The sequence below is a fragment of the Kogia breviceps genome, chromosome 1, assembly GCF_026419965.1.
Source record: "Kogia breviceps isolate mKogBre1 chromosome 1, mKogBre1 haplotype 1, whole genome shotgun sequence".
Classification (NCBI taxonomy): Eukaryota; Metazoa; Chordata; class Mammalia; order Artiodactyla; family Physeteridae; genus Kogia; species Kogia breviceps.
The window spans coordinates 154,247,571-154,272,287 of record NC_081310.1 but is presented as its reverse complement, the minus strand read 5'-3'; the positions used below and the strand labels follow the sequence as shown (position 1 = coordinate 154,272,287).

General features: G+C 42.8%; 1 protein-coding gene across 1 annotated transcript in view; it reads left to right on the top strand.

The window, feature by feature from the left end:
- C8A (complement C8 alpha chain) overlaps window positions 1–24,717 on the top strand; it is a 66,727-nt gene that overhangs the window by 20,431 nt on the left and 21,579 nt on the right. Inside the window, exons 3-7 of the mRNA XM_059052863.2 lie at window positions 3,412–3,556; window positions 4,533–4,680; window positions 10,626–10,815; window positions 13,257–13,457; window positions 15,491–15,731. Coding sequence (XP_058908846.1) covers window positions 3,412–3,556; window positions 4,533–4,680; window positions 10,626–10,815; window positions 13,257–13,457; window positions 15,491–15,731 — 925 coding nt within the window. The remainder of the gene's footprint in view (window positions 1–3,411; window positions 3,557–4,532; window positions 4,681–10,625; window positions 10,816–13,256; window positions 13,458–15,490; window positions 15,732–24,717) is intronic.

The window sequence follows — 24,717 nt, the reverse complement described above, 5'->3', positions numbered from 1 at the left end:
TCCTTTCCTCTTATAAGGACACTGTGATGGCATTTAGGGTCCTCCTGGATAATCCAGAGCAATTTCTCCAAAGTAATGATGTCTGCAAAGATCCTTTTTCCAAATAAGATAACATTTAAAACTTTCAAGGATTAGGACTTAATTTCTTTGCATGGCCTTTAGTCAACCTATTATACATTTAAACAGCATCCTAAAGCTACATTTTTCTCTTGTGCTGCACTTTAGATAGCAGATAGCACAGGTGAATGACTTACAGTTTAAATCAACGTTTATTACTTTCTTAGGGACTCAAAAAGACATGTGTCTTTCAAGTAATCCTTAAAATAATTAAATTCTGTTAATTTTTTAACTGAAAGACCATCTGAGTTTCTTTCTATTAATATTTTTCTTCCTCTCAAGATCACTCAATCAATGACGTGCATTTCTGGAAAGAAACATTTTCTACTAGCTAGAAAAGAAACTTATGTCTTAGTGAGACCAACCACGGGCAATGGCACGGAGAAGTCCCTAGGGAAGTATCCTTACCAACCTTTCTGCAGCACAATGTCTTCATTATTTGATAACAACGTAGAAAATAAGGAGTGGGTGGGAATGAACCTCACGTCTGCACCATCATTCCAAGTACAGAAACCACAGGAAGGATGATAATGACAATATATAGTCACCATTATTAAATAATTTCTGTATACCAGGGACTGTGCTAATGCTTTAAATAAATCTTCCTCTTATTTGACTTTCACAGCCAACAGTAGGTGACAGACACCACCCAATCCCTTTGCTTAGTCTGCCCAGTAAGAATGTGGCAGAGCCTCGATTTAAAACTTGGTCAGTCTGATTCCAAAACGCCCGTGAACCTGAGCTATATGCCTCTCCTGCCTCTCCCGGAGCTATATGGAGAGTAGTAAGTGATATTAGAGGTCACCTAATCCAATTCCCACTCAGTCATAATCCTTCCAGAGTAGCCCAACAGCTGGCTACAAGGATGATGACGACGTTGATAACTATTATTACTAAGCGCATCCCAGAACCACGCAGAATGCTGATGTCTTTCCCTGTGTTATCACTAATCTTCAGAACACTCTCATCTCTCTCATCTTACAGATGAGAAAACCGAGGGTAGAGACGTTAAAGTAATTTACCCAGTGACACATATACCGTAAGTGGCAGAACTGAAATTCTAACCCAGCTTAAAATGGGATCATTAACAGTACTTAACCCCCTAGACTTGTGAGGATTAACTGACATAAAGAATGTAAAGGGTTTGGGCAACAGCAAGCACTCAATAACTGGTAGCTACCATCACCATCATCACCGTGATGGTAACTTCAGGTCTTCTAACTGATGAATGTTTTCAAGGTTGAGAAAGAGAATTGGCTATACATTTGTATGATGAGCTCTCTTTTATTTACTGCATTGTGGGGCAAGAGCGTGGGTAGAAAATGAAAATATCCTCCTATTCCTACACTGATCGCTAATTATAATCCCTTCTCACCTAGTTTACAAATCGTTTATTGCTGTTATTAACTGAAAGTCAGGGAAGGCAAATGGGCAGGTTGGATCCTCACTTCTTTTTGCTACCTCTGCCTCTTTGCTAAGAGGTGGTTAAGTAGGCAGAAGTGGGCAAGAGGAAAGGGAGGGGAAGCTTCCCACTCACCCCTGGAAGCATCTGGAAAAGGCTGCACCGATAATGATAATGATGTGGAAACCACTTCCATTTATGGAGCACCAATGATATGCCAGGCACAGGGCTAGGTGTGTCCTCAGAACTTCTCTCGCTTAGTTCTCACAAAACTCTTTCGAGGTGAGGTGTCATCACACCCATTTTACATACTAGACAATGGTCGCTCCGAAAAGTTAAGTGACTTGCTCATGGGCAGTTGGTAAGTAAATCCAGGATTGGGACCTAAGTTGGTCTAATCGCATGCCTGTGCTCTTTCAACTATAGGACACAGGTGAAGGAATCATTAGTAATTGTGATTAGTAAGGTCAACTAAGTCAACTACATCATTTTATAGATTTGGAAACTGAGGCAGAAAGTGCCAGGCACTGATAACTTTACACAGCAAGTAATACATAGATTCAGGTCAGGAACTCAATTCGCTTACTTCTCAAATCATTGCCTTCCTATTTACTTATTAACAGTTTTGAAGCTAGGGCCTGTGGGCTAAGAGACGGCAGAAAATATGGTGCTGATTGACACTCCGTGTGAAGCTCTTCATACAGCATGTTTTATATTGTTATATTTTTTATCTCCTCAACCATCTCTAAGCTTCTTAAAGACAGGGATGGAACTGCAATTTCTTGGAATATCTTACTGTTCAGCTTCTTCCTGATACGCTAGTATCTAACACTGTATACCCTAGAAAAGACAGTGTCATAAAAACATTGAATCCAAGACTGGTATGCATTTTTAATTCTTTCTCTCCTTCCTTCAATAAGTATTTATTCATCTGCAGTCAGAACTGGACACAGGGCCTCACGTGATGTCTTCAGAGCTCTTTTTGTTTCTCTAATTGTTGGATGGGCTCTTTCTAGAGTAGGCAAGATGACCACTTGATACCCACAATTCCCAGCAACTTCAGCTAAAAAGAAACTATCTTTTCCAATAGTTCTGAAAGAAACTTCCCAGAGAGGACTATGATTGCCATAAGGTTGAGTCATGAACCAATCATTGCAACTTGGCAGATGATTGGTACTCTGGTTGCCCTGCCTCGTTCACATCCACACGTCCTGTGACTGAGGGGGTGATGTCACCCCCACCTGAACCACAGGAGACATGCCACAAGGAAAGAGGAAATGCCATGACCAGAAGAAATTCTTCAAAGGAAACGTGATAAACATCTTTTTAAAGGTGACTACCATGTAACTGACCATAGATCAAGTGCCAAGTATATGAAGCCAAATAAGACGTGGCCCTCCCTTTGCTGACCCTAACCCTATGTGCAAATTGTTCCTAAACTAGTGAGAAAGGTAAACAAAGAAGTGGACAATCATCACAACCTTATATGACAAGTGCTAGGAGGGAGGGTACATAGGGAACTGAGAATATATTACTGAGTTAGGGAAGTTTGTTCCCGAGGAGGTAAACCGTGAGTCTTGAAAGACGAATAGGTACTAACTGGCTTCAGAAGGGGGAGACAGAGGTCCTTCCTAGCAAGTAGGAAGACCCTAGAAATAACTAGTCCAAACCTCTCATTTGATGTTTGGAGGTCCTACTCAATACTCCAGCTGGTGACAGTGCCACCTCTGGTTGAACACCGCCATTTATAATCACTCATCCCCACAAAAGACAGCTTTGCAGGCAGTTCTCAATCATTAGACAGTCATTCCTTATGTTAAGCTGAGGCCTGCCCACACCAGTCTCAGTTGATTGATAGACAATGAATGTGTCTGGTTCCAAATCTGATTCAGTACAGATACCGGAGCCTCCTGCAGCCAAACAAGTTCGGGGGAACCATCTGCAGTGGGACTGTCTGGGACCAAGCCAGCTGTCACAGTCCCACAGCTTGTGTGAAGCAAGCACAGTGTGGACAGGATTTCCAGTGTAAGGAGACAGGTAAGTAGCATCTCAGAAGGATAACAGCTGTGCCTGTCAAACTTAATACGCAAAACAGTTCTCCAGGAGCTTGTTAGAATGCAGGCTCCTGAGCCCTTCCCCTAGAAGTTGTTGTTCTGGGGTTTGGGATGGGACCCAGGAAGCTGAATTTTAAGCCAAGTCAGCAGCCCAAGTAAATTTGAGGCAACTTTGCTGGAACACCCGTTGATGTGGAAAAGGTACAATTCACTCATCCATCCATTCATTGAGTAAATGCTGATTGGGTGCATATGATGGCCAGACAATGTGCTACCTGCTGGGGATGGAGAGGTGAACATTTCTTGGGCCTGATCTCAGAGTACTCCTAGTCTCTTTGGGAGATAGACCTATAAGGAATCAATGACAATGTCCTGTGACAGCCAGTGTAATGGGTGTATGTACAGGGTCCAATGTACGGACTCTGGCAGGGGGTGCCTAAATCTGCTTCGGGCAGTCAGAGCAGGATTCAAAGTGGTACTTGAGCTGAGACTTAGAAAATGAAAAAGATTTTGCTAGGAGACAGAATGTGCAAAAACGCAGAGATTTAGGGACTCACAATAGCCCAGAATGAATGCTTTGGGAAGAGAGGCAGGGGATGGGCCAGGTAGGTTACCGGGGGCCAGATGGTGGCATTTGGAAGCAGAGGAATGGGGAGGTCCTGAAGGATGCAGAGCAAGGAATGACATGGCCAGACAGGAATTTTAGAAAGATCCCTGGGGCTGCAATGTGGAGACTGAAGAGAAAGCCTGGGGCAGGGTCTGAGCTGGGGGGCTACACAGGTAAGAGACATGGAGGCTGGAGGGAGGGCAGAGGCAGTGAGGATGGAAGGAGGATGGAACAGGACTGGGAGGATCAAAGGGCTATTTCAGAGGTGGAACAGACTTGGTGACTATGGATGCAGGTCACGAGGGAGGGGGAGGAGTCCCGGACACTAGAAGCATCCACGGCCTCTCCTCAGGTCGCTGCCTGAAACGCCACCTGGTGTGTAATGGAGACAAGGACTGCCTGGATGGCTCTGATGAGGACAACTGTGAAGACGTCGGGGTCTTGGAAGATGACTGCAGCCAGTATGACCCGATTCCAGGATCAGAGAGGGTGACCTCGGGGTGAGTTGCTGCCGGCTGGCTGTGGCGGGCAGGGCATGATTTCTCTCCAATCATGAGTATTAGTTTCAGGGAAAGAAGAGGGTCTTTGGGGGGAAATCTCTCTGGAGTGTATCCTGTGAGGCCGTCTTCACCATCTCTCTGTGTCTTAGTCCGTCTGGGCTGCTCTAACAAAATACCACACACTGGGGCTTCCCTGGTGGCGCAGTGGTTGAGAGTCTGCCTGCCAATGCAGGGGACGCGGGTTCGTGCCCCGGTCCGGGAGGATCCCACATGCCGCGGAGCGGCTGGGCCCGTGAGCCATGGCCGCTGGGCCTGCGCGTCCGGAGCCTGTGCTCCGCAATGGGAGAGGCCACCACAGTGAGAGGCCCGCGTACCGCAAAAAAACAAACAAAAAAAACACCACACACTGGGTGGCTTATCAACAACAGAAATGTATTTCTCACAGTTCTGAGGCTGGTAGTCTGAGATCAGGGTGTTAGCCTGGTCAGGTGAGGGTGTTCCTTCAGGCCGCAGACTTCTCGTTGTGCCCTCACATGGTGGAAGGGGCTAGGGAGCTCTGTGGGGTCTCCTTGATAAGAGCACTGATGCCATTCTTGAGGGCTCCACTCTCATGACCTAAGCGTCTCCCAAAGGTCTCCCTCCAAATACCACCACATGAGGGGTTAGAGTTTCAACATCTGAATTTTACAGGACATAGCTCATGTTTTCCCCTTTATGTCTCTGCCCAAGCTTCCTCCTTTCACCCTTTCCCACTCTACTGCTCATTCCTCTTGCCCCAATTCCATTTCCAAGGCCCTTTAAAGAAGCTACACCTTCCATGAAGGCTTCCAATGTCCCCAAAAGACAGCATTTCTCTGGTCCAAGTGCACTTTCCAGTAGCCCTGTTCTTACTCTGCTTTGCACTGTGGTTGCTGACATAACCAAGGCTTTAGGGTGAGATGGGGCGGGGCTTGAATCTCCACTTTGCTATTGCTGGCTTATACCTCTCTGGCCAGTTTCTTTATCTGTTGAGATCCAATCACCCTCAATTCTAACTTTACTTCCCTGTGCACCTTATGTTCATGCTTAGTCCCTTGCACACATCATACTCTTTTCTTCTGACTTCATAAAGTTAGTTCCTTCTTTCTGGAATGTCCTTCCCTGTATTCCTAACTGGTTAACTTTTTACCTAGTGTTGTGCCCTGAATTGTATCCCCCTAAAACTTGTATGTTGAAGCCCTAACCCCCAATATGATCATATTTAGAGATAGGGCCTTTACAGAGGTAATTAAGGTCAAATGAGCTCATAAGGGTGGGGCCCTAATCTAATAGGACTGGTGTCCTTATAAGAAGAGGAAGAGACACCAGAGAGCTCTCTCTCACCTCAGAGAAAGGGTCATGTGAGGCTATGGCGAAAAGGTGGCCATCTGCAACCTGGGAAGAGAGGCCTCGCCAGAAACCAACTCTGATGGCACCTTTCTCTTAGACTTCTAGCCTCCAGAACTGAGAGAACATAAATGTCTATTCTTTGAGTCATCCAGACTTGCGTATTGTATTGGGTATGGTACTCTGCTATGACAGCCCAGCTAAGACACCTACGCATCACCTCCTCTAGCTGGTCTTTTTGACACCCCCTCCCCTCCTCTCAACACTGTCTAGGCTGGCTTAGTCCCCTCCTACTGTTCCCAGCATCCCTGTGTGTCCTGCTCTCCCAGGACTTATCCAACAGGGCAGAGACATCTGTTCCCCAGGCTAAGGGGTCCTCGTCATCTTCTGCTTCTCCAGCATCCAGCACAGGACCACACTCATAGTGACACATGGTATTGTTAGTTCCCTGACACTTTGCTTTGGGCCTTGTCCCCTAACTTGAGTATAAACTCTTTGAGGGCTGAGCCTGCTCTGATACATCTTTTTCATCTCCTCAGCCCTTATGTCAGAGCTTTCCCCAGAACAGCCTCTCACTGAGTATTGATTGCAGTGAAACAAATCAATATACCAACTGGACCTTTACAGATGAGGAAACAGAGAGAGACAGTACTCATCACACAGTGACCCAGCCACGTGGCAGCCCACTCTGGGTCAGGTGTGGGTGCTGTGAAATGCAGCTCTCATTCATTGTGGTTTAATTATCTTCAGATCACAGCCCACCTACAAGATAGGACAGAATCCTGTAAATGCATGTAGACACACACGTATGAAAAGATGATCAAATTCCTGTTTCTTTTAGACCAATAATATTAGTTTTCTTGGACTGCCATAACGAAGTGCCACAAACTAGGTGGCTTAAGCAATAGAAATTTATTTTCTCAGGAGGCTAGAAGTCTCAGATGCGGGTTTCAGCAGGATTGCTTTTTCTGAGGCCTCTCTCCTTGGCTTGTGAATGGCTGTCTTCTCCCTTTGTCATCACATGGTCTTCCCTCTGTACATGGCTGTGTCCTAACTTCCTCTTCTTAGAAGAATAGCAGTCCTACTGGATTAGGGCCCTCCCTAATAATTTCATTTTAACTTAATTACCTCTTTAAGCATCCTATCACCAAAACACAGTCAAATTCTGAGGTTTTGGGAGTCAGGACTTCAACATACAAATATTGGGAGAACATATTTCAGCCTCTAAACACCAATAAAAGGGGATTCTTGTTGATTTTGAAAGCGACTGTGGGATAAACAGAGTACAAGCATGAAATATTGAGGTTTTGACTTGAAAAACAATTCCCTCGTTATTGACAAAAATATCACAGACCCTGACCCTGCTCTCATATGATTCAGTCAGGAGATTTCAAATGTACTTGCTGATTCGTGTGCTTTGCCACACCTAACACTGAAACCAGTAGAATGGGCCCACCTCCACTCCCAGCAGCTGACATTATGGTGGCTTTTTCATTCATCTCAAGATCTCAGAGGCCTTTCCTGGTATATTATTTTTTTCTAATTTAGGCATTTCTCAGTTTTTAATTTTTATTTATTGTTACAGAAGTAATGCCTATTTGACGTAAAAACTGAAATTCTTCCTTCACTATCCTTCACCTGGTCCCACCCACTCACACTCTCTCTCTTCCCTCCCTAGAGCTGACCCCTGTTACATGATTTTGCAATCATGTAAAAATGCATTGACAACATACACTCTATGGAAGATATGCCTATCAGGTGTATTGTGCATTATAGACATAAGTGTATTTTACATAAATGTGATCAGACTGTACATATTGTCCATAACTTGCTTTTTTCACTTAATAATATATTTTGAAGATTTTCCTCCCATATCTTCTATTGTCTTTTTCTAGGCAGCATAGTGTTCCTAATAGGGGTCAGCAGACTATGGCCTGAACACCAAATTCAGCCTGTTGTCTATTATTTTTTTTTTTTTTTCTGGTATACGGGCCTCTCACTGTTGTGGCCTCTCCCGTTGCGGAGCGCAGGCTCCAGACGCACAGGCTCAGCGGCCATGGCTCACGGGCCCAGCCGCTCTGCGGCATGTGGGATCTTCCCGGACCGGGGCACGAACCCGTGTCCCCTGCATCGGCAGGCGGATTCTCAACCACTGCGCCACCAGGGAAGCCCCTTGCTGTCTATTTTTAAATAAAGTTTTATTGAAACACAGCTTCTGCCCTACAGTGGAAGAGTTCAGTAGTTGCAACAGAAACCTACGTAGCCTCCAAGACCTAAAGTATTTACTATCTGGCCCTTTGTAAAAAATAAAATAAAATTTCCCAATTCTCCTATAGTATAACTATATAATTTATTTAACTACCTCCTATTGAAAGATAATTAGATTGTTTTCCATTTTTCTCTTATAGACAGTGCTGCAATGAACATTCTTACATACATAATTTTGTACCCATGTGTGAATATTTCTAAATTCCGAAAAGTAGAATGTCTCTCTTTATTTTCACTGGGGCTTCTGCAATCACATTTTAAAAATATACATAGGCTTTACTTATGGTTAGAGGTTACATTAAAATCTTAGGGCTTATTGTTCTTTAGAGTTTTTCTTTGGCCCATTAGAGGGCCTGTATTTATCAGCTACAGGCAGAAGCATGTTCCACAGGGGGACAGATAGAAACTGCAGGGTGAAGACTAAGAACCCAGACTGTAGTGTCAAAAAAAATCTAGGAAAAAAATCCAGCTATGACTATAGGCAAGTTACTTAATTTTTCTGAGCTTCAATTTTTGCATTTGAAAAATTGTCATGAGGTTGAAAGTTAATGTATGCTAAATGTCTGGTATAGTGTGTATTCAATTCATCATAGCTATTATTACATCACTTCCACTAATGTGAAGAAAGAGATGGAGAAAGGAAGAGAAGAAGGAAGTGAACTTACATTGAATTTCTACTATATGCCAGGTGCTCTACAATTATCCATTTATTCCTTTGAAGTAGGTTTTATTCAAAGTTTTTCCCCTGCTCATCTGCCTTTGTGCCCTTTCACAGAGGACATAAATGAACAGGACAAATGCTATGCCAGAGGCGATCACTGAATGCCATGGGAACACAGAGGAATGATAATCGTCTGTCCAGGATAATCAAAGAAGGCAATACAGAGGATGCAACATTTGAGTTGGGTCTTAAAGGCTGAGTAGGAGTTTGAGAGGCAAAGACAAGCTATCATTTTATTATCCACAACATATGAGGCTTAGATTGTTAGGTCTTATAACTCTTAGCCAACTTTCAATGATTTTGTTCGGTTAACTTTCTCTTTGTATGAAATTAAAGCAGACTTTCACCTGTTTCACATGATTTTTACCTAAATACGGTTACACCATCCATGACCTAAAACAGAGAACTTGGGCAGATAGATTTGAAATATCCCAGAGAGGGAAGTATGGGCAATATTTCTGGAAAGGTATTGGGCTAGGGGAAAAGAAGGATTACTATCAACTGTACTTCTGTTTTACTCTGATACTCTCATTTAGACTTCACAAAAACCAGGAGAGGTAGTTCTACTATGTCTGTTCTTCAAATGAGGAAAATGAGCTTCAGGAAGTTTCTAGAATGTGTCCAAAGTCACACAGCTAGTAAATGACAGAGCTGGAAATTAAGCAGGCGTCTCCCTGACCTCCACACTGTGCCTCCTCCACGCTATGGCCTTTCTGAGGATTAGATCCTCAGCTTAGCACTATGAACTACACCCAATATTTCAAACCTATTTTTTAGCAGCAAAACCTTTTCTGAAATCATACTAACAAAAACAACAGTGATATTTATTTAACATTTCATATATGCTAAGTACTGTTATGATTCCATTACTTGTTTTAACTCCTTGTTTAACTCTGTGAGGGCAGTAGTATTAGCTGCTTTTTACAAATGATTAAACTGAGGCACAGAGAGGTTAAATGATCTGCCCAAGGTCACACAGCCAGATGTGGCAGAGATAGGAAACGGGTCCAGACTGTCTGGTTCCTGTGCTCGGATTCTTGATAATCATGCATATTCTTATTCAATTTACTCAACAAATATTTAGAGGTGCCTCCCATGTGGGAGCACTGTTTTTTTTTTTTTTTTTTTTTTTTTTTTTTGCTGTACGCGGGCCTCTCACTGCTGTGGCCTCTCCGCTCGCAGAGCACGCTCCAGACGCGCAGGCTCAGCGGCCACGGCTCACGGGCCCAGCCGCTCCGCGGCACGCAGGATCCTCCCGGACCGGGGCACGAACCCGTATCCCCTGCAACGGCAGGCGGACTCTCAACCACTGCGCCACCAGGGAAGCCCCGGAGCACTGTTATAGACGCTGAATGGAGTTGTCTGGCTGGTCTGGTCTAAGGGAACCTGGGGGCCCAGGCCCAGTCCACTCAGTCTCCCTTTGTTGCCCAAAGTGGCCCTTAAGGTACTTCAAGGAAATCTGGGGTTCCACAGAACAGAGTTTGAGAAATGCTGCTCAGCTCACCAGCTACATCATGGTCCAGAGGATATTTTGTGCTATCTCTGCTCTTCCAATGCTCTCTCCCAGAAGCTGCTTGCCTTTTCAATTTAGGTATAACTTCCTGACCCAGAAAGAAGCTCAGAGCGTATACGATGTCAGGTATTACGGGGGCCAGTGTGAGACCGTATACAACGGGGAATGGAGAGAGCTTCGGTACGATTCCACCTGTGAGCGCCTCTACTATGGAGATGATGAGAAGTACTTCCGGAAACCCTACAATTTCCTGAAGTACCACTTTGAGGTAAGTCTGAACAGGGGTGCTCACAGGCCACTGGGTGGGTGCAGGGAGGGGAAGCTGTTGGTGGAGATAGCTGCCTTGCTTTGGAAGGTCTTATTTGCTGTAGGGTTTGCTGGTGGCTGAAGGTCCCACCGCACCTGCCTTCACGCATGCTTAGTGCTGAAGAGGCAACGACAGGGTCAGTGAGCCATCTACTGTAAGTGGGACCAGCCCCTGCTAGATCTCGGCTCCAGTCCTAAGTCAATAAAATAGATTCGGGGCCTGATTTTCTAGGCTGCTTGTCAGAAGACCTATTTCCAGGTTTTGACTCTATTAGAATAGACGTATATCAGACCTTGAGCAGCTCACTGCCCCTCCGCGGGCCCAGGTTACTAAGATGTAAAGTGGGGGCAGGACAGGAGGTGGTTGGGGGTTCTGAGACCTGTGCTCCTGCTTCACCAGGAGCAGGTCCTCACTGATGACCTTCATCTCTTGACTTTCTGTCCGTGATTTTGTTGGAAGAAAGGGTTCCGCTATTGAAAAGTGCTTGCAAACTGCTGATGAACCCTAAGATTCTCCCCATCTTTAAAATTCTGCAGTCTCCTGGTCACCCTGTAGCTCACAACGAGCTCCAGAGCCTGCTCCTGACCGTTCATTTCTTCACCCCTCACCCTCTGGGTAAGCCGTCTACACAGCAAACCTCACTGAAGGCTTACTATGTGTCAGCTCTTCTATTTTCACACAAATTCTCCCATCGAATCCTCATCATAAGACAATGCATCAGATATTATTATTGGCCCATTTTAGATATTAAAAACCCCAGAGACTTAGAGGGATAAAGCGCCAGGCCCAGTAGGTAAGCACAGACAAGATGTAAATCCAGATCTATCTGAACTAAGCCTGGCTATACATCTTTTAGAAGGGAGGCTAGATTATGCAAATTCTATCTATGTATCATCCACATTCTATCTACAGAGAGAGATGATAGGATGCCAGTACTTTGAACAATTATCTAGTCACATCCTCCCTCCCCCAAGTTTCTCAAGAGAAAAATATTGACAGAGGATAAGGCCAGGCTCATTGAGTCTGTTTTTAAGAAATTGGCTCTCACTATTCACAATAGCCAAGACATGGAAGCAGCCTAAATGTCCATCATAAAGAAGATGTGTTGTATATATACAAAGGAATGTTGCTCAGCCATAAAAAAGAATGAAATGTTGTCATTTGTAGCAACATGGATGGACCTGGAGATAATCGCACTAAGTGAAGTAAGCCAGACAGAGAAAGACAAATACTATATGATATCACTTATATGTGGAACCTAAAAAAATAATACCAATCAACTTATTTACAAAACAGAAACAGACTCACAGACATAGAAAACAAACTTAGGGCTACCAAAGGGGAAAGGGGAGGGGGAGGGATAAATCAGGAGTATGGGATTAACAAATACACACTACTATATATAAAATAAATAAACAAGAATTTACTGTATAGCACAGGGAACTATATTCAATACTTTGTAGTAACCTATAATAGAAAAGAATCTGAAGCTGTATACCTGAAACTAACACAATATTGTAAGTCAACTACAGTTTAAAAAAAAGAAATTGGCTCTCCCCACCCCACTTCCACCTCTGCCATCAGGCTCTGTCTACGAGCTGGAAGACATAGACAATGCCATTTTTCTAAACTGAAGGACAGTCTAGGGCCTACGTGTCAGGCAAGATAGACTAGGTTATGCTGTGGCAAAAAGGATTCTGAAATCTCAGTGCTTTAAAGCAGCAATGCCCTACTTATTCTACTCATCCTTCCTAAGGTGGAAAAGAAACTCTCATCTTCACAGACACTCAGGACCCAAACTGATGGAGCCTCCATCTCAACACATGCTCTCGTGATTACAGAGCAAACCTCTCATGGCCTCCTAACCCTCATTTCCTTGGCTCACGAGACCATGCCTCGGGTCAAACTAGCAGAGAAATGCAATCCTGGAATGAAATAACCAAACACTTGTGGGTGGTCCCTAAGCATACCTCTGCTTAGAACTATCACCACCTGCATGCCTTTGTCCCTTTCCTCCCAGGTCCACGCCTAGCCATGGCTTTCTGTATCTCTTCACTGCAGAGCCAAGCAACCATCTGTTCAAGTAGGATAAGCCCGCTGGAAAGAGATACATGCTCAGAACAATACAGCATTTTATCAGAATCGTGTGTGTGTGTGTATGTGTATGTGTGTGTGTGTGTGTGTGTGTGTGTGTGTTTAAATAAATATTTTAGCAGCACCACTAAATACTAAGCACTGCTGAATTTTCTGTGTTTTAGTATCAAGTTGGAATAGCCTTTTAAAAGAATTATTTATCATAATCTGAAACTCTGGATATTTTACAAAGCAAAGATTTAAATATTAAGTATGAATTGGAATATAATGCTAGTGCACAAGGCTAACATCTATGTGATGCTTTTCAGGCCCTGGCAGATACTACAATCTCCTCAGAGTCCTACGATGATGCAGATGACCTTTTTTCTAAAGTAAAAAATGACAAGTCTGTGTTGGCTGGAGTGACCATTGGTGTGGGCCCTGCAGGCAGCCCATTTACTGCAACTGCAGGTGTATCTGGGTCACGAGACAGTTCGTTCTTGAATAAGTTAAGCAAGTATAATCAGAAGGTATTAAAACATAATGCCCGTGTCACACAGTATTCCATAATCTATGCTGAACACGTAATACCTTAACTGCATTGAAAAGTACAGTAGTAATTGAACCTTCATTTGCTTGTGTAATTGGACATGTCTGATCAGTAGTAATCATGTTTGTTTTTCTTCTTATGCTTTCCCACACGGAATCATCACAAAGGGAATAAAATTGCACGATAAGACTAGTACTCTTATCACTTTCCCCATCCTTTTTCATGGTTATCTGGAGCACAGAGGGAAATACTTAGAATGGTAATGTCTTAAAGAGAAACAGCCAAGCCCTCTAAACCAGACTTGGAAGAATTCTAAAGCAAGCCCAGCTTTTCCAAATAGATTGGAGGTCTGGCCTGCTTAATGAATCTTTCATTTCGTCGTCAAACATTTACCATTAACTGCCTATTATCCTGAGAGGTCAGACAATGCATCCTTGAGGAAGTTAGGAAGTCTGTCTAAACTGAGATCTAAAGACTAGTACCAGTTGTCCAGATGAAGGGGGGCAGAAGTTAACAGAAGGCTGTTCTAGGTCTGGGAAACAGCATGTGCAAAGGCCTGGAGATGAGAGACTGCCTCACACAAATGTGGGATTGAAAGGACTTCTGCTGGCTGAAGCACAGGTGGGAAGGGAAAGGAGGGAGTGATGAGGATGGAGAGGTAATTAGGAGCTGGAGAAATATTCACTGAATTGATCAGAAATTTACCAAAAGCCTCAAGACATTGATACCAGAACTGGGGATTTAGTTAGGGCTCAAAACATTATTTTGGATGATGAAAATACAGTTATAAAAATTAACTTCCTCAACAAATATAAATTACAGGGCTTCCCTGGTGGCGCAGTGGTTGGGAGCCTGCCTGCCAATGCAGGGGTCACGGGTTCGAGCCCTGGTCCGGGAAGATCCCCCATGCCGCAGGGCAACTAAGCCCGGGTGCCACAACTATTGAGCCTGCGCTCTAGAGCGCACGAGCCACAACTACTGAGCCTGTGTGCCACAACTACTGAAGCCCGCACGTCTAGAGCCCGTGCTCCACAACAAGAGAACCCACCGCAATGAGAAGCCCTGCACCTCGGTGAAGAGCCAAGGTTGCTCACTGCAACTAGAGAAAGCCCATGCACAGCAACAAAGACCCAATGCAACCAAAAATAAATAATAAATTTAAAAAAAAAATATATATATATATATAAATTACATTATGGAGCTTTGCCACAAATAAGCTACTGATCTGAAGGGAAAGTACTGTTCTGAGATCTGACTGTCACAGATTCATGTGGACTTTTCTAAAAGCAGGTGGCTTCCTCCAACTTTCACTCTCACTTTGGATCAAGGTTAACATTCCCTGCAAGTAAGGCTCATATATGATCCCCTTCCTCTTAAACCAATCTAACCTCACCCTGGTCCTGTGGATCCTGCTTTTCTTGATTACTGAACCGTACAAGATTACCACTAGAATGTAATCTCCATGAGGGCAGGGGCCTGTCCCATTCAAGATCATGTCCTCTGCACCTAGCATAATGCATGTGACTGTAGGCACTGAAAGATATTTGTTTAATAAATTAAGTGATATTGGCATTTCCTCATGTCATCGAAATATTCCTAAGCCTAATTTTTAATGGATACCTAATACTTGTGTAGCAGGTTGCATAATGCAGTGCTTTAATTAGAGCAGGGAGGAATATGGAGGTGAGAATGGACTGGGGGCTGGACAGAGGAGATGAGCACAACGAAACACATTGTAGTAACCAACCCAGTGAAAGTTGATGAGGACTTGACCTGGACACAGGGGCGGTGGGAACAGAGATGCAGATGTGGGAGAAGAAGCCAGGCTGGTGTCTAATATATGTTTGTAAAATGTAATAATACTCTATGTAGTTATGTTCATACAGTTACATGTGAATATATTTCTATTTCCCACAGGTACTAAATACTGCCCTTTTGCATGATCTCATGTGGTAAAATGTATACTCTCTTTGTTCTCTTCCTTCATTCAATGGCGGTTGTTGTTACTGGCAGAAATATGGCTTCATGAGAATTTTCACAAAGGTGCAGACTGCTCATTTTAAGATGAGGAGGGAGAATATCATGTTGGATGAAGTTATGCTGCAGTCATTAATGGAACTTCCAGAGCAGTACAATTATGGCCTGTACGCCAAGTTCATCGATGACTATGGCACCCATTACATAACGTCTGGAACGATGGGTGGCATTTATGAATATATCCTCGTGCTTAACAAAGAAAGAATGGAAACAGCTGGTAAGTAGAACGGATGCTTGATGCATGGTGTTCGATGCGTACGCCAGACATGGTTTGCAGTTTTCTAGGCACTGACTATCAGCCACGCATGATCTCATTTAGCCTCCAGGACAACTCTATAAGGTAGCATTAGTGTTATTATTTACAGGGACTTGAGGTTCAGAAGGGTGAAATGACTTACTAGTAAGCACTACAAACAGAATTTGAACTCAGACTTGTTTGGTTCTCCAGAACCATGTGTTTTCTACTGCACCACAGTTACCTCTTCAATAATAAAGGATCTCTGGGGTTTTGCTATTTAAAATGTTAAAACATTTTAAATATAGATTCTTGGTTAATGGAACTGCCATCCAATCAGTCAGTGATGACAGAAACTTGGAGTCATCCTAGATTCCCCTTCACCCCTGGAGATCTCTAAGACCCTTCAGTTCTCTCTCCTGAGCAGCTCTTGTCAACATCTCTTCTTCTGCATTCCCCTCCTACAATGGTAGGCTGGGTTCCCATCTTTCACTTACTACTGCATCATCTCCTAAATGGTCTCTAGGGGAAGACTCACCCCTTCCAATCTATTCTCAACAACTGCCACCAGAAGGATCTTCTGCTTCACAGATCTTATGACATCACCTCCTTGCTTAATAGCCTGACTGGCTAAACTAAGGTCTAAACTCCTTAACATTGACAACTACAATCTTCACGGTCTCACTCCAAACTGCTAGAATAGTGGTTCTCAACACATGGACTCCAACAAACAGTATTAGTGTCACCTGGGAACGTGTTAGAAATGCAAATTCTCAGGCTCCCATCCCAAATCTGCTAAATCAGAAACTCTGGGAGTGGGCCCAGAAGTGTGTTTTGACAAGCCCTCCAGGTGATTCTGATGCTTCATACAGTTTGAGAACCACAGATCCAGTCAACGACTGAGTAGAAGGGTGAGAGGTGTATCCATATTTCAAAGCCAAGTTCAACTTCCGTTTCAAGAAGTTTCCCTGACTCCACCAGCCCAGGCTGGCCACTTCCTTCCTTCAACACATTCATATCAATTCCACACTGCTTAGTCTTTAAAAACAATTTTCCAAATGTTAATATTTCTCTCCTCATCTAGATAGCAAGATCCTTGAAAGCAAGCAACATGTCTGACAATTTTCTACCTCTTTAGCACTCAACGCGGGGTGAGCAGGCTAAATAAGACATGGAGTTTGAAAGCGGGCATTAACTTAGATTCCTGGCTAGGGTCATTCATTAACTCATCCATCCATTCATGTATCCATTCTTTTATAATTCAAATATCTATTGAGTATCTATTATGTGTTTGTGCTAGGGATACAAAGGTGAGCAAATCTAAATACAGTCCTTAACATCTTGTAGCACAATACAAACTGCAGATTGAAACCCAACAGTAGGTCTTTTTTTTTTTTTTTGAGTGGGAGAATTTTACGGGTTTTTTTTCTTGAATTTTATTTTATTTATTTATTTTTTATATAGCATGCTCTTATTAGTTATCTATTTTATACATATTGTGTATATATGTCAGTCCCAATCTCCCAATTCATCCCATCACCACATCCACCCCCCTGCCTTCCCCCTTTGGTGTCCAGACATTTGTTCTCTACATCTGTGTCTCTCCAGTAGTAGGTCTTGATATTGATGTATGGAACATAAACATTTTGAACAACACAGAACAGAATAAAAAAATATCATAGTGGGTTGTAGGTAGTGAAGATAAATGATTGCTTCAAGAAAATTTTGCCAGTTAAAGACATGGACAGAGTCATGATACAAAATAAATAGTTCAGGAGAGATCAGGGTAAAAAGAGTTTGAAAAAGTTAATTCAAGTGGATCTTTTTAGAGTCACTCAAAAACATGAGGAAGGGGACTTCCCTGGTGGCGCAGTGGTTGAGAGTCCGCCTGCCGAGGCAGGGGACGCGCGTTTGTGTCCCGGTCCGGGAGGATCCCACATGCCGTGGAGCAGCTGGGCCCCTGGGCCCGTGGGCCATGGCCGCTGAGCCTGCGCGTCCGGAGCCTGTGCCCCGCAATGGGAGAGGCCACAACAGTGAGAGGCCTGCGTATCGCAAAAAAAAAAAAAAAAAAAAAAAGGGGGGGGGAAGGAAAAAGAGCTAACATTTGCTGAGTACTTACTAAGTTCCAGGACTGTTGCGTACATTCTCATTTAATTTTCTTGACAACATTTGGAGGTTAGTGTAATTCTAGTTTTAGCCCCAGAAATGCTGAGGCTCCTTAGGGAAGTTAATTACTTGGCCCAGGGCTGCAGGAAGCTGGCGTCAGAGCCCTGGACCTGGGGTCTTTCCACCACATGGCTGTGGTAGACCCTTTCATTTGGGCTCCATCTTTGGTGGTGGATTACTAATTAATTGCCTGCGGTATCTCGAGCCCCTCCTCTTTAAAATCTGTGAGGCAGAAATGGGCTTCCAAAGTGGTTAATATTCAAAAGGAGCCCACTAACGAATTGTCCCAGGGATAATTACCTCAGCTCTGTTTATAGAAAACCATATGTCGATAATAGCACAATTTGCTATTTGGGAAGAGCTGATTTTCTATAAATCCGGAAGGTTAGTGTTGCTTTCCTATAAATATGGAAATGTGCTAATCATCACCTCATCTGCTGGAGACTGCTAATAAATCAGAATGTCATTTACATATTAACCTACAAAGAACAAAAACATCTACCTTCTTTCCCTTTGACAAATAGAATCATGCACACCCTCCTCTCTCTATGTTTGATGTCTGTCTAATTTTCTTTGTCGCTTTTTCATCCTCTCTCTCACTCCCTTCCCCCCCCTTTTTCAATGTCTTTTTTCTCTCTGTGTATCTTTGATCTAATGACTTTAACAATATTTATATTCTATCAAGTGCTTGTTTCTAAGAAATACCCCATGTAGTATACATTCATGTCCTCAAAGAGCTGAGCTTGGAATAGAATGATTTAAGTGAACACACGGGCTGGTTTGCTCTGGGGGAATCTTTTGTCCTTGGGTTTGCCTCAGATTCTCTATGGGTTCATCCCAGAGGATGCACAAAGCTGTTTTCTTCTAATGTGTTCTTTAGATAAAATGCTTCTCCCCCAAAGAGAGCATGAAACCATGCACCAAAAATCAGGGGATGGGGCTTCCCTGGTGGCGCAGTGGTTGGGAGTCCGCCTGCCGGTGCAGGGGATGTGGGTTCGTGCCCCGGTCCGGGAAGATCCCACATGCCACAGAGCAGCTGGGCCCGTGAGCCATGGCCGCTGAGCCTGTGCGTCCAGAGCCTGTGCTCCACAACGGGAGAGGCCACGGCAGTGAGAGGCCCACGAACCACAAAAAAACAAACAAAACAAAACAAAACAAAAATCAGAGGATGTCTTGGATGTTGGGGAGATGATGTTAGACTTCATTGGGACCCTAGACTTTCCTCAAGGGCTGCTGCTGACAGCTTTCTACCTTTTACAGGAATCAGTATGGATTTGGGCTTGAATTTCTGGATTTAGATTTTTTTTCTCCTTCATCCCTTCTTTGGAGCTCCTATTATTTGTCTTTGTATAAAGATCTGACAAAGAGAATAGTGCATTCACCATCTGGCTGCTCTGGAGTCTGGCCTTATTACAGAGCTGATAATTTACCTAGGACAGGGCAAGTACTTCAGTGACACTGTTCTATTCATGTATGTTTCCTGCCTTCCTTTGCATATGCTGTGCTGTCAGCCTCCAAAGCACTTTCCTATCTTGCCAACCTGACAGATTTCAACTCATTCTTTTGAACCGGTATACGGGCAGCCCCACCTCCGTGAAACCTGCCCTGATATTCCTCTGCACATTCTTCCCTAGTTTTGTTCGTTCAAACATGCCTTCATCAGCCATGTTAATTGAGTCTGTATCATGTGCCAGGTGAACAAAATCGATATGGTTCCTGTTCTTGCAAAGCTCACAATCTAGCGAAGGAAACTAAATAAACAGCCAAAACTCCAGATGTCATCCTTGGTTCCTCCTTTACTTCTTGCCCCTCATCAGTGAGACCTGTCATCTTTACTTCGAAAGCATATGGGGCATCTGTCCACGTCTCTATTACCATCTAACTGGTCCAAACAACTATGATCTCTCATCTGGCCACTGCTAGAATATGATGGCTTTTTTTCCTTTTCTTTCTTTTTTCTCTTTCCTTTTCTTTCCTTTCTTTCTTTCTTTGTATTATTTTCTTGTTGTTGTCATCATTGTCGCCCCGCTCACACTCTAACACAGCAAGCTTATTTTAGCCTACAGCCTTGGTACTAGCTATTCTCTCTGTCTGGGCTATCCTTCTCTCTGATGTTTGCATAGCTGTATTCTAATCATTCAGATCTCAACTTAAATGCCCCCTTTTCAGAAAGGCCTTTTCTGACCATGTGGCAAGTCCCTCTTTGTTATAGCACCCTATTTTAATTCTCAGAACATCACTATATATTCTGTAATTACCACGCTCACATGCTTATTTGTTTATTGTCAACCTCATCCTTCTAGTATGCATGTTCCATGAAAGCAGGGGCCTCATATGTTTTGTTCACTGTTATATATTCATTTCCTAGAACAGTGCCTGGCCTTAATAACTTCTGTTGAGTGAACTAATGAATAGATACATATAAAATTGCAACTTGTGATAAGAGCTGGCTAGAAAATGAACGGGTCGTATAAATAGAGAATCACTGTGGGAGGAGAAGGAGAAGACAATCACTTAGTTCAGGATTATCTGGGAAACTCTCTCGGATTAACTGGGATAAGGTCCAAAAGATATTCAGAAGGAGACTCCAAAGACAAGAAAGAGGGAGGATGTCCTGGGCAGAGGGGACAGCCTGCCATGTTTGAGAAGTGAAATAAGCAATGTGTGGCTAAAGCCTGCGGGTGAGGGGAGGATGGAGGGAGCTGAGGTTGGAAGAAGCTGCAGAGCGTCTTGCTGGTCATGGTAAGAAGTATGGACCGTGTCTGCAGTGAAATGGGAAACCACTGCAGGGTTACCAGCAGGGCACTGCCATGGTCTAATCTCTGTGTCAGCAGGTTGTTCCACTACTATACAGTGCACAGAGTAGATGGGGTGAGAGTGGACTCAGGGAGCACAGTTAGAAGACTCTTGTTGACATCCAGGTAGGGAATAAAGAATGGAGATGAAAGAATATGATTGATTAGGGACATATTTTGAAAGCAGAGTTTAGATAATTTGCAGATGGCCTGGGTGTGAACTGTGACGTGTACTCCTTCTACAGTGCATTACATTATATTTACATTACATTATATTACATTATTTTCCTTCTACATTATATTTCTAACACACACACACACACACACACACACACACATTAGGGCAAGAAGAACACGATGAGTTTGCCTGGGAGGGCCAGCTTCCTGGGAGAGATGCCTCCAGGCATTTGGAAATACGGCAGGGATTCTGGAGCCAAAAGAAGAATCCAGAATATATATATATATATATATATATATATAAAATATTAATTCATACACTATACTAATGGTAATTGTCTGTATTTGTCTCTTCTACTAGACAATGAACTAGACCCCCTTTTTTGGCTCATGTAGATAGGTCCTGACATATTTGGCTCAGCTTCTGTTCCCTTTGTCTCTCAAAATGCAACATGAAATAGAGTTTCTTATCAGTTAAGGAACCTAAGTAAATCTGATAAGATACCTCCATCAGGGATGCTGTAATAGAAACTATGCATGGAATAGAAAGTAAACTAATAGCCCTCAAGGCTCTAAAAGTTCATGATTCTATAGTTTGGGGGCATATTGAAAGGGCTCTGCAAAGGCCTTACAAAACATGACTTCTATTGATGTTCTGCTGGTGAGAAGCCAGTAGCATTTCATGGCCCCATATAAAAGCCATTAGGCAATGTGGTAGTAAAAAGAGTTCTTTTTACAAAGATGTCTTTGCCTTTCATGTAGGTCCTTCCATTTAAAAGCTAAAACTTTGCATCTCTGAGTCTCATTTTTCCCATAACTAATGTATGGATAATAAACTACTGCAAAAGGCTCTTATGAGAATTAACTCTAAAAAGCATGTGATAAATAAAACACGGTCTAAACGGTAGTTACTATTATGGTTTACAGTTTTAGGTGGGATTGTAAGTAGCAAATATCATTTGATCAAGGACTGTGGAATGAAAAATTATGCCGGCAGATGGTAGCAAGGAATCCAGATTTTGGAGTCAGACACATCTGGGTGGGGATCTTGGTTCTACCATTTAACAGTTGCATGACCTTGATCAGGGTACGTAATTTCTCTGAACCTTAGTTTTTTCAAGACCCAAATAGGAATGATAACAAGGGTTTATTTGAGAATAATTCCAAGTACATCTGGCATGATAAGTGTTTAAGTAGATAGTTTTCCCTTTAAAGCTGGATATTAGGATAGCTTAGTGTTTGAAAACATGGGTTCTGTCACTTATTAGCTGTGTGATTACCAGCAGATTATTTAATCATTTTAAGTCTCAATTTTCTCACCTGTTAAGCTGGAGGTATTAATGGCATTTAACTTATAGAGTAATTGTGAGGAATAAGTGAACTTATCTACAGAAAATATTTAGTGTAATGCTCAGGCTCTAATGAGCACTCGATAAGCATCAACTGCTGAAAAAGGTCCTAATTTAGATTCCTTGGGCTCAAATCTCATCTCCATCACTTATCAACCACGTGACCCTCAGGCAAATTAACCTCTTCATGCCTCAGTTTCCTGTTTCCCTAAATGAGACAATGACAGTAATACTTCATAGGACTGTTATGAATATGAAATGAAACAATCTGTATGACCAGGTGGCCCAGTGCCTGGCATATAGTAAGAGTTTAAAAATGGTACCTATTATTGCTGCACTATGTTGATGTTACTATTACCATATTTATTATTCCCTGCTTTCCAGTTATTAACTCTATAATGTTAACTGTCCTCTCATCTGTAAAGTGGGGACAATAAGATAACATATCTCATAGGGCTCTGCAATTGGTCAGCTCTGAAACACTGTTCAAATGGAAGGGAAATCATTATCATTATTTCCAGCCTGCAGTGGGCAATATTTCTGCTGTAGACTTGGAGACTCATCAATCATGCCTGCTCCCCAACCTGCCCATTTTTTAAATCAAGGTCATTCATTTCTTTCTCTAGAGCTTCATCCAGTTTTGGAGGGACTGCTCCTCCCATTGATCAAGGTCAATTTGAATTCTCATCACTGTCTTTCAAGGTGGTAACGACTCTGCCTAAATCAGTGCCTGCATTCCATTATGCCTCCCCTTGATGGCTGCCAGATAACAGTGACCCTGGAAAAGATCCTTCTAGTGAGAGTGCAGTACATTCAGCCAGTTATTGATCATTGTCCTCTAGCTGCGTTCCTTGGCCAACTGGTCTACCACCTAACACACTGGGTAGAAAAAGTCACAGGGACATGACTAAAATCTCACTAAAGCTGATGTCAATTATACTTCTACATTCTCTTCCTCCATCTTCCTTTTCTCTATTCATTCATTCCTTCAATTTTTCATTCAACATTTATTAAGCACACATAACATGGTAAGCACTGTCCAGATACCCACATGGGTCCTCTTATCTCATATAGAAGGCAATGGGGTTTCTCTATTATAATCATCTGATTATAGTCAGGGATGACTTATTAAAGGACAACCAAATTGATTACTACCTAAAATGAATTAATAAATTATCTTTTTATTCACTGTACTTAGAATTAACTGGTTCTAATAAAATATATTTACATATAAAAACTCCCAAGGTTGGTAAAATATGATCATTCACATCTGGTATTGAAGATGATCTTCATAATAGCTTATGAGGAATTGTATTATTATTTTTCCCAATTCTATAGAGAGAAAGCTGAGGTCCAAAGACCCAAAGTAAATGGCTCAACATGATTCAGTTAGTTTTTAACTAAGGTCTTCTGATGTAGAGTTTGTGTATTGTCCCGCACCATTTCCCCACACTTCTGTCATTCATTCTGATACTATATTCCAGGGGCTTAGACTCTAGCAGTACTGGTAAGATGGCCAACAGTTAATGAACATTTCATTATGTGGCAGACACTGAGTTAGGCACTTTAAATGTACTATCTCATTTAATCCTCAGGAAAGACCAGGGAAGAGGATACTATAATGCCCAATTTACAAATGAAGAACTGAACCTCAGCAATGTTAAATAACTTGTGCAAGGTCAAGGTCATCTTGTTATTATGGGTGGAGCCAGAAGTCAACGTGAGAACCTGTGGTGTTAACCAACATGCTGTAATGCCTCAGAGATGTTTTACCTAGGATTTTTCAAACTGCAGGCCACAGCCCATTAGCAGATTGTAAGAGAAATTTAGTGGGTCATGACCAGCATTTAACAAAATGAAATAGAATACAATAAGAGGGAAATCATCAGAGAGCATCACACAAAGTATGGTTAAGTATTGCAACTTATTTTAGCTGGATGTAAGTGGACTGGGTCATGATCTAAAAGGTACTGCTTACTTTTGGGGGTAGTCAAAAAAGCATTAGACACACTGTCTTAAGCCAGTGTGCTCCACCGACTGTGGACATGTATCTAATCACTTTAAATAAAGGGAAAATCATCAATAGCCATAATGAAGGCATTAGGAAGTATATTAGTTGGGGTTCTCCATATACTTTACATATATATGTAAAGAGATTGCTTATAAAAAATTGGCTCACATAACTATGGAGCCTGACAAGTCCCAAGATCTGCATTTGGCAAGCTGTGGACCCAGGGGAGTTAATGGTTTAGTTCCAGTCTGATTTCAAAGGCCCGAGAATCAGGGGAGCTGAGGGTGTAGCCCCAGAGTGAAGGTTGGCAGGCTTGAGACCCAGAAAGAGCTGATGTTTTAGTTTGAGTCCGAAGGCAAGAAAAAAGCCAATTTTCCAGCTCAAGGCAGTCAGGCAGGAAGAATCCTCTCTCACTCAGGGGAGGGTAAGATTTTTGTCTATTCAGAACTTCTACTGGTTGAATGAGGTCC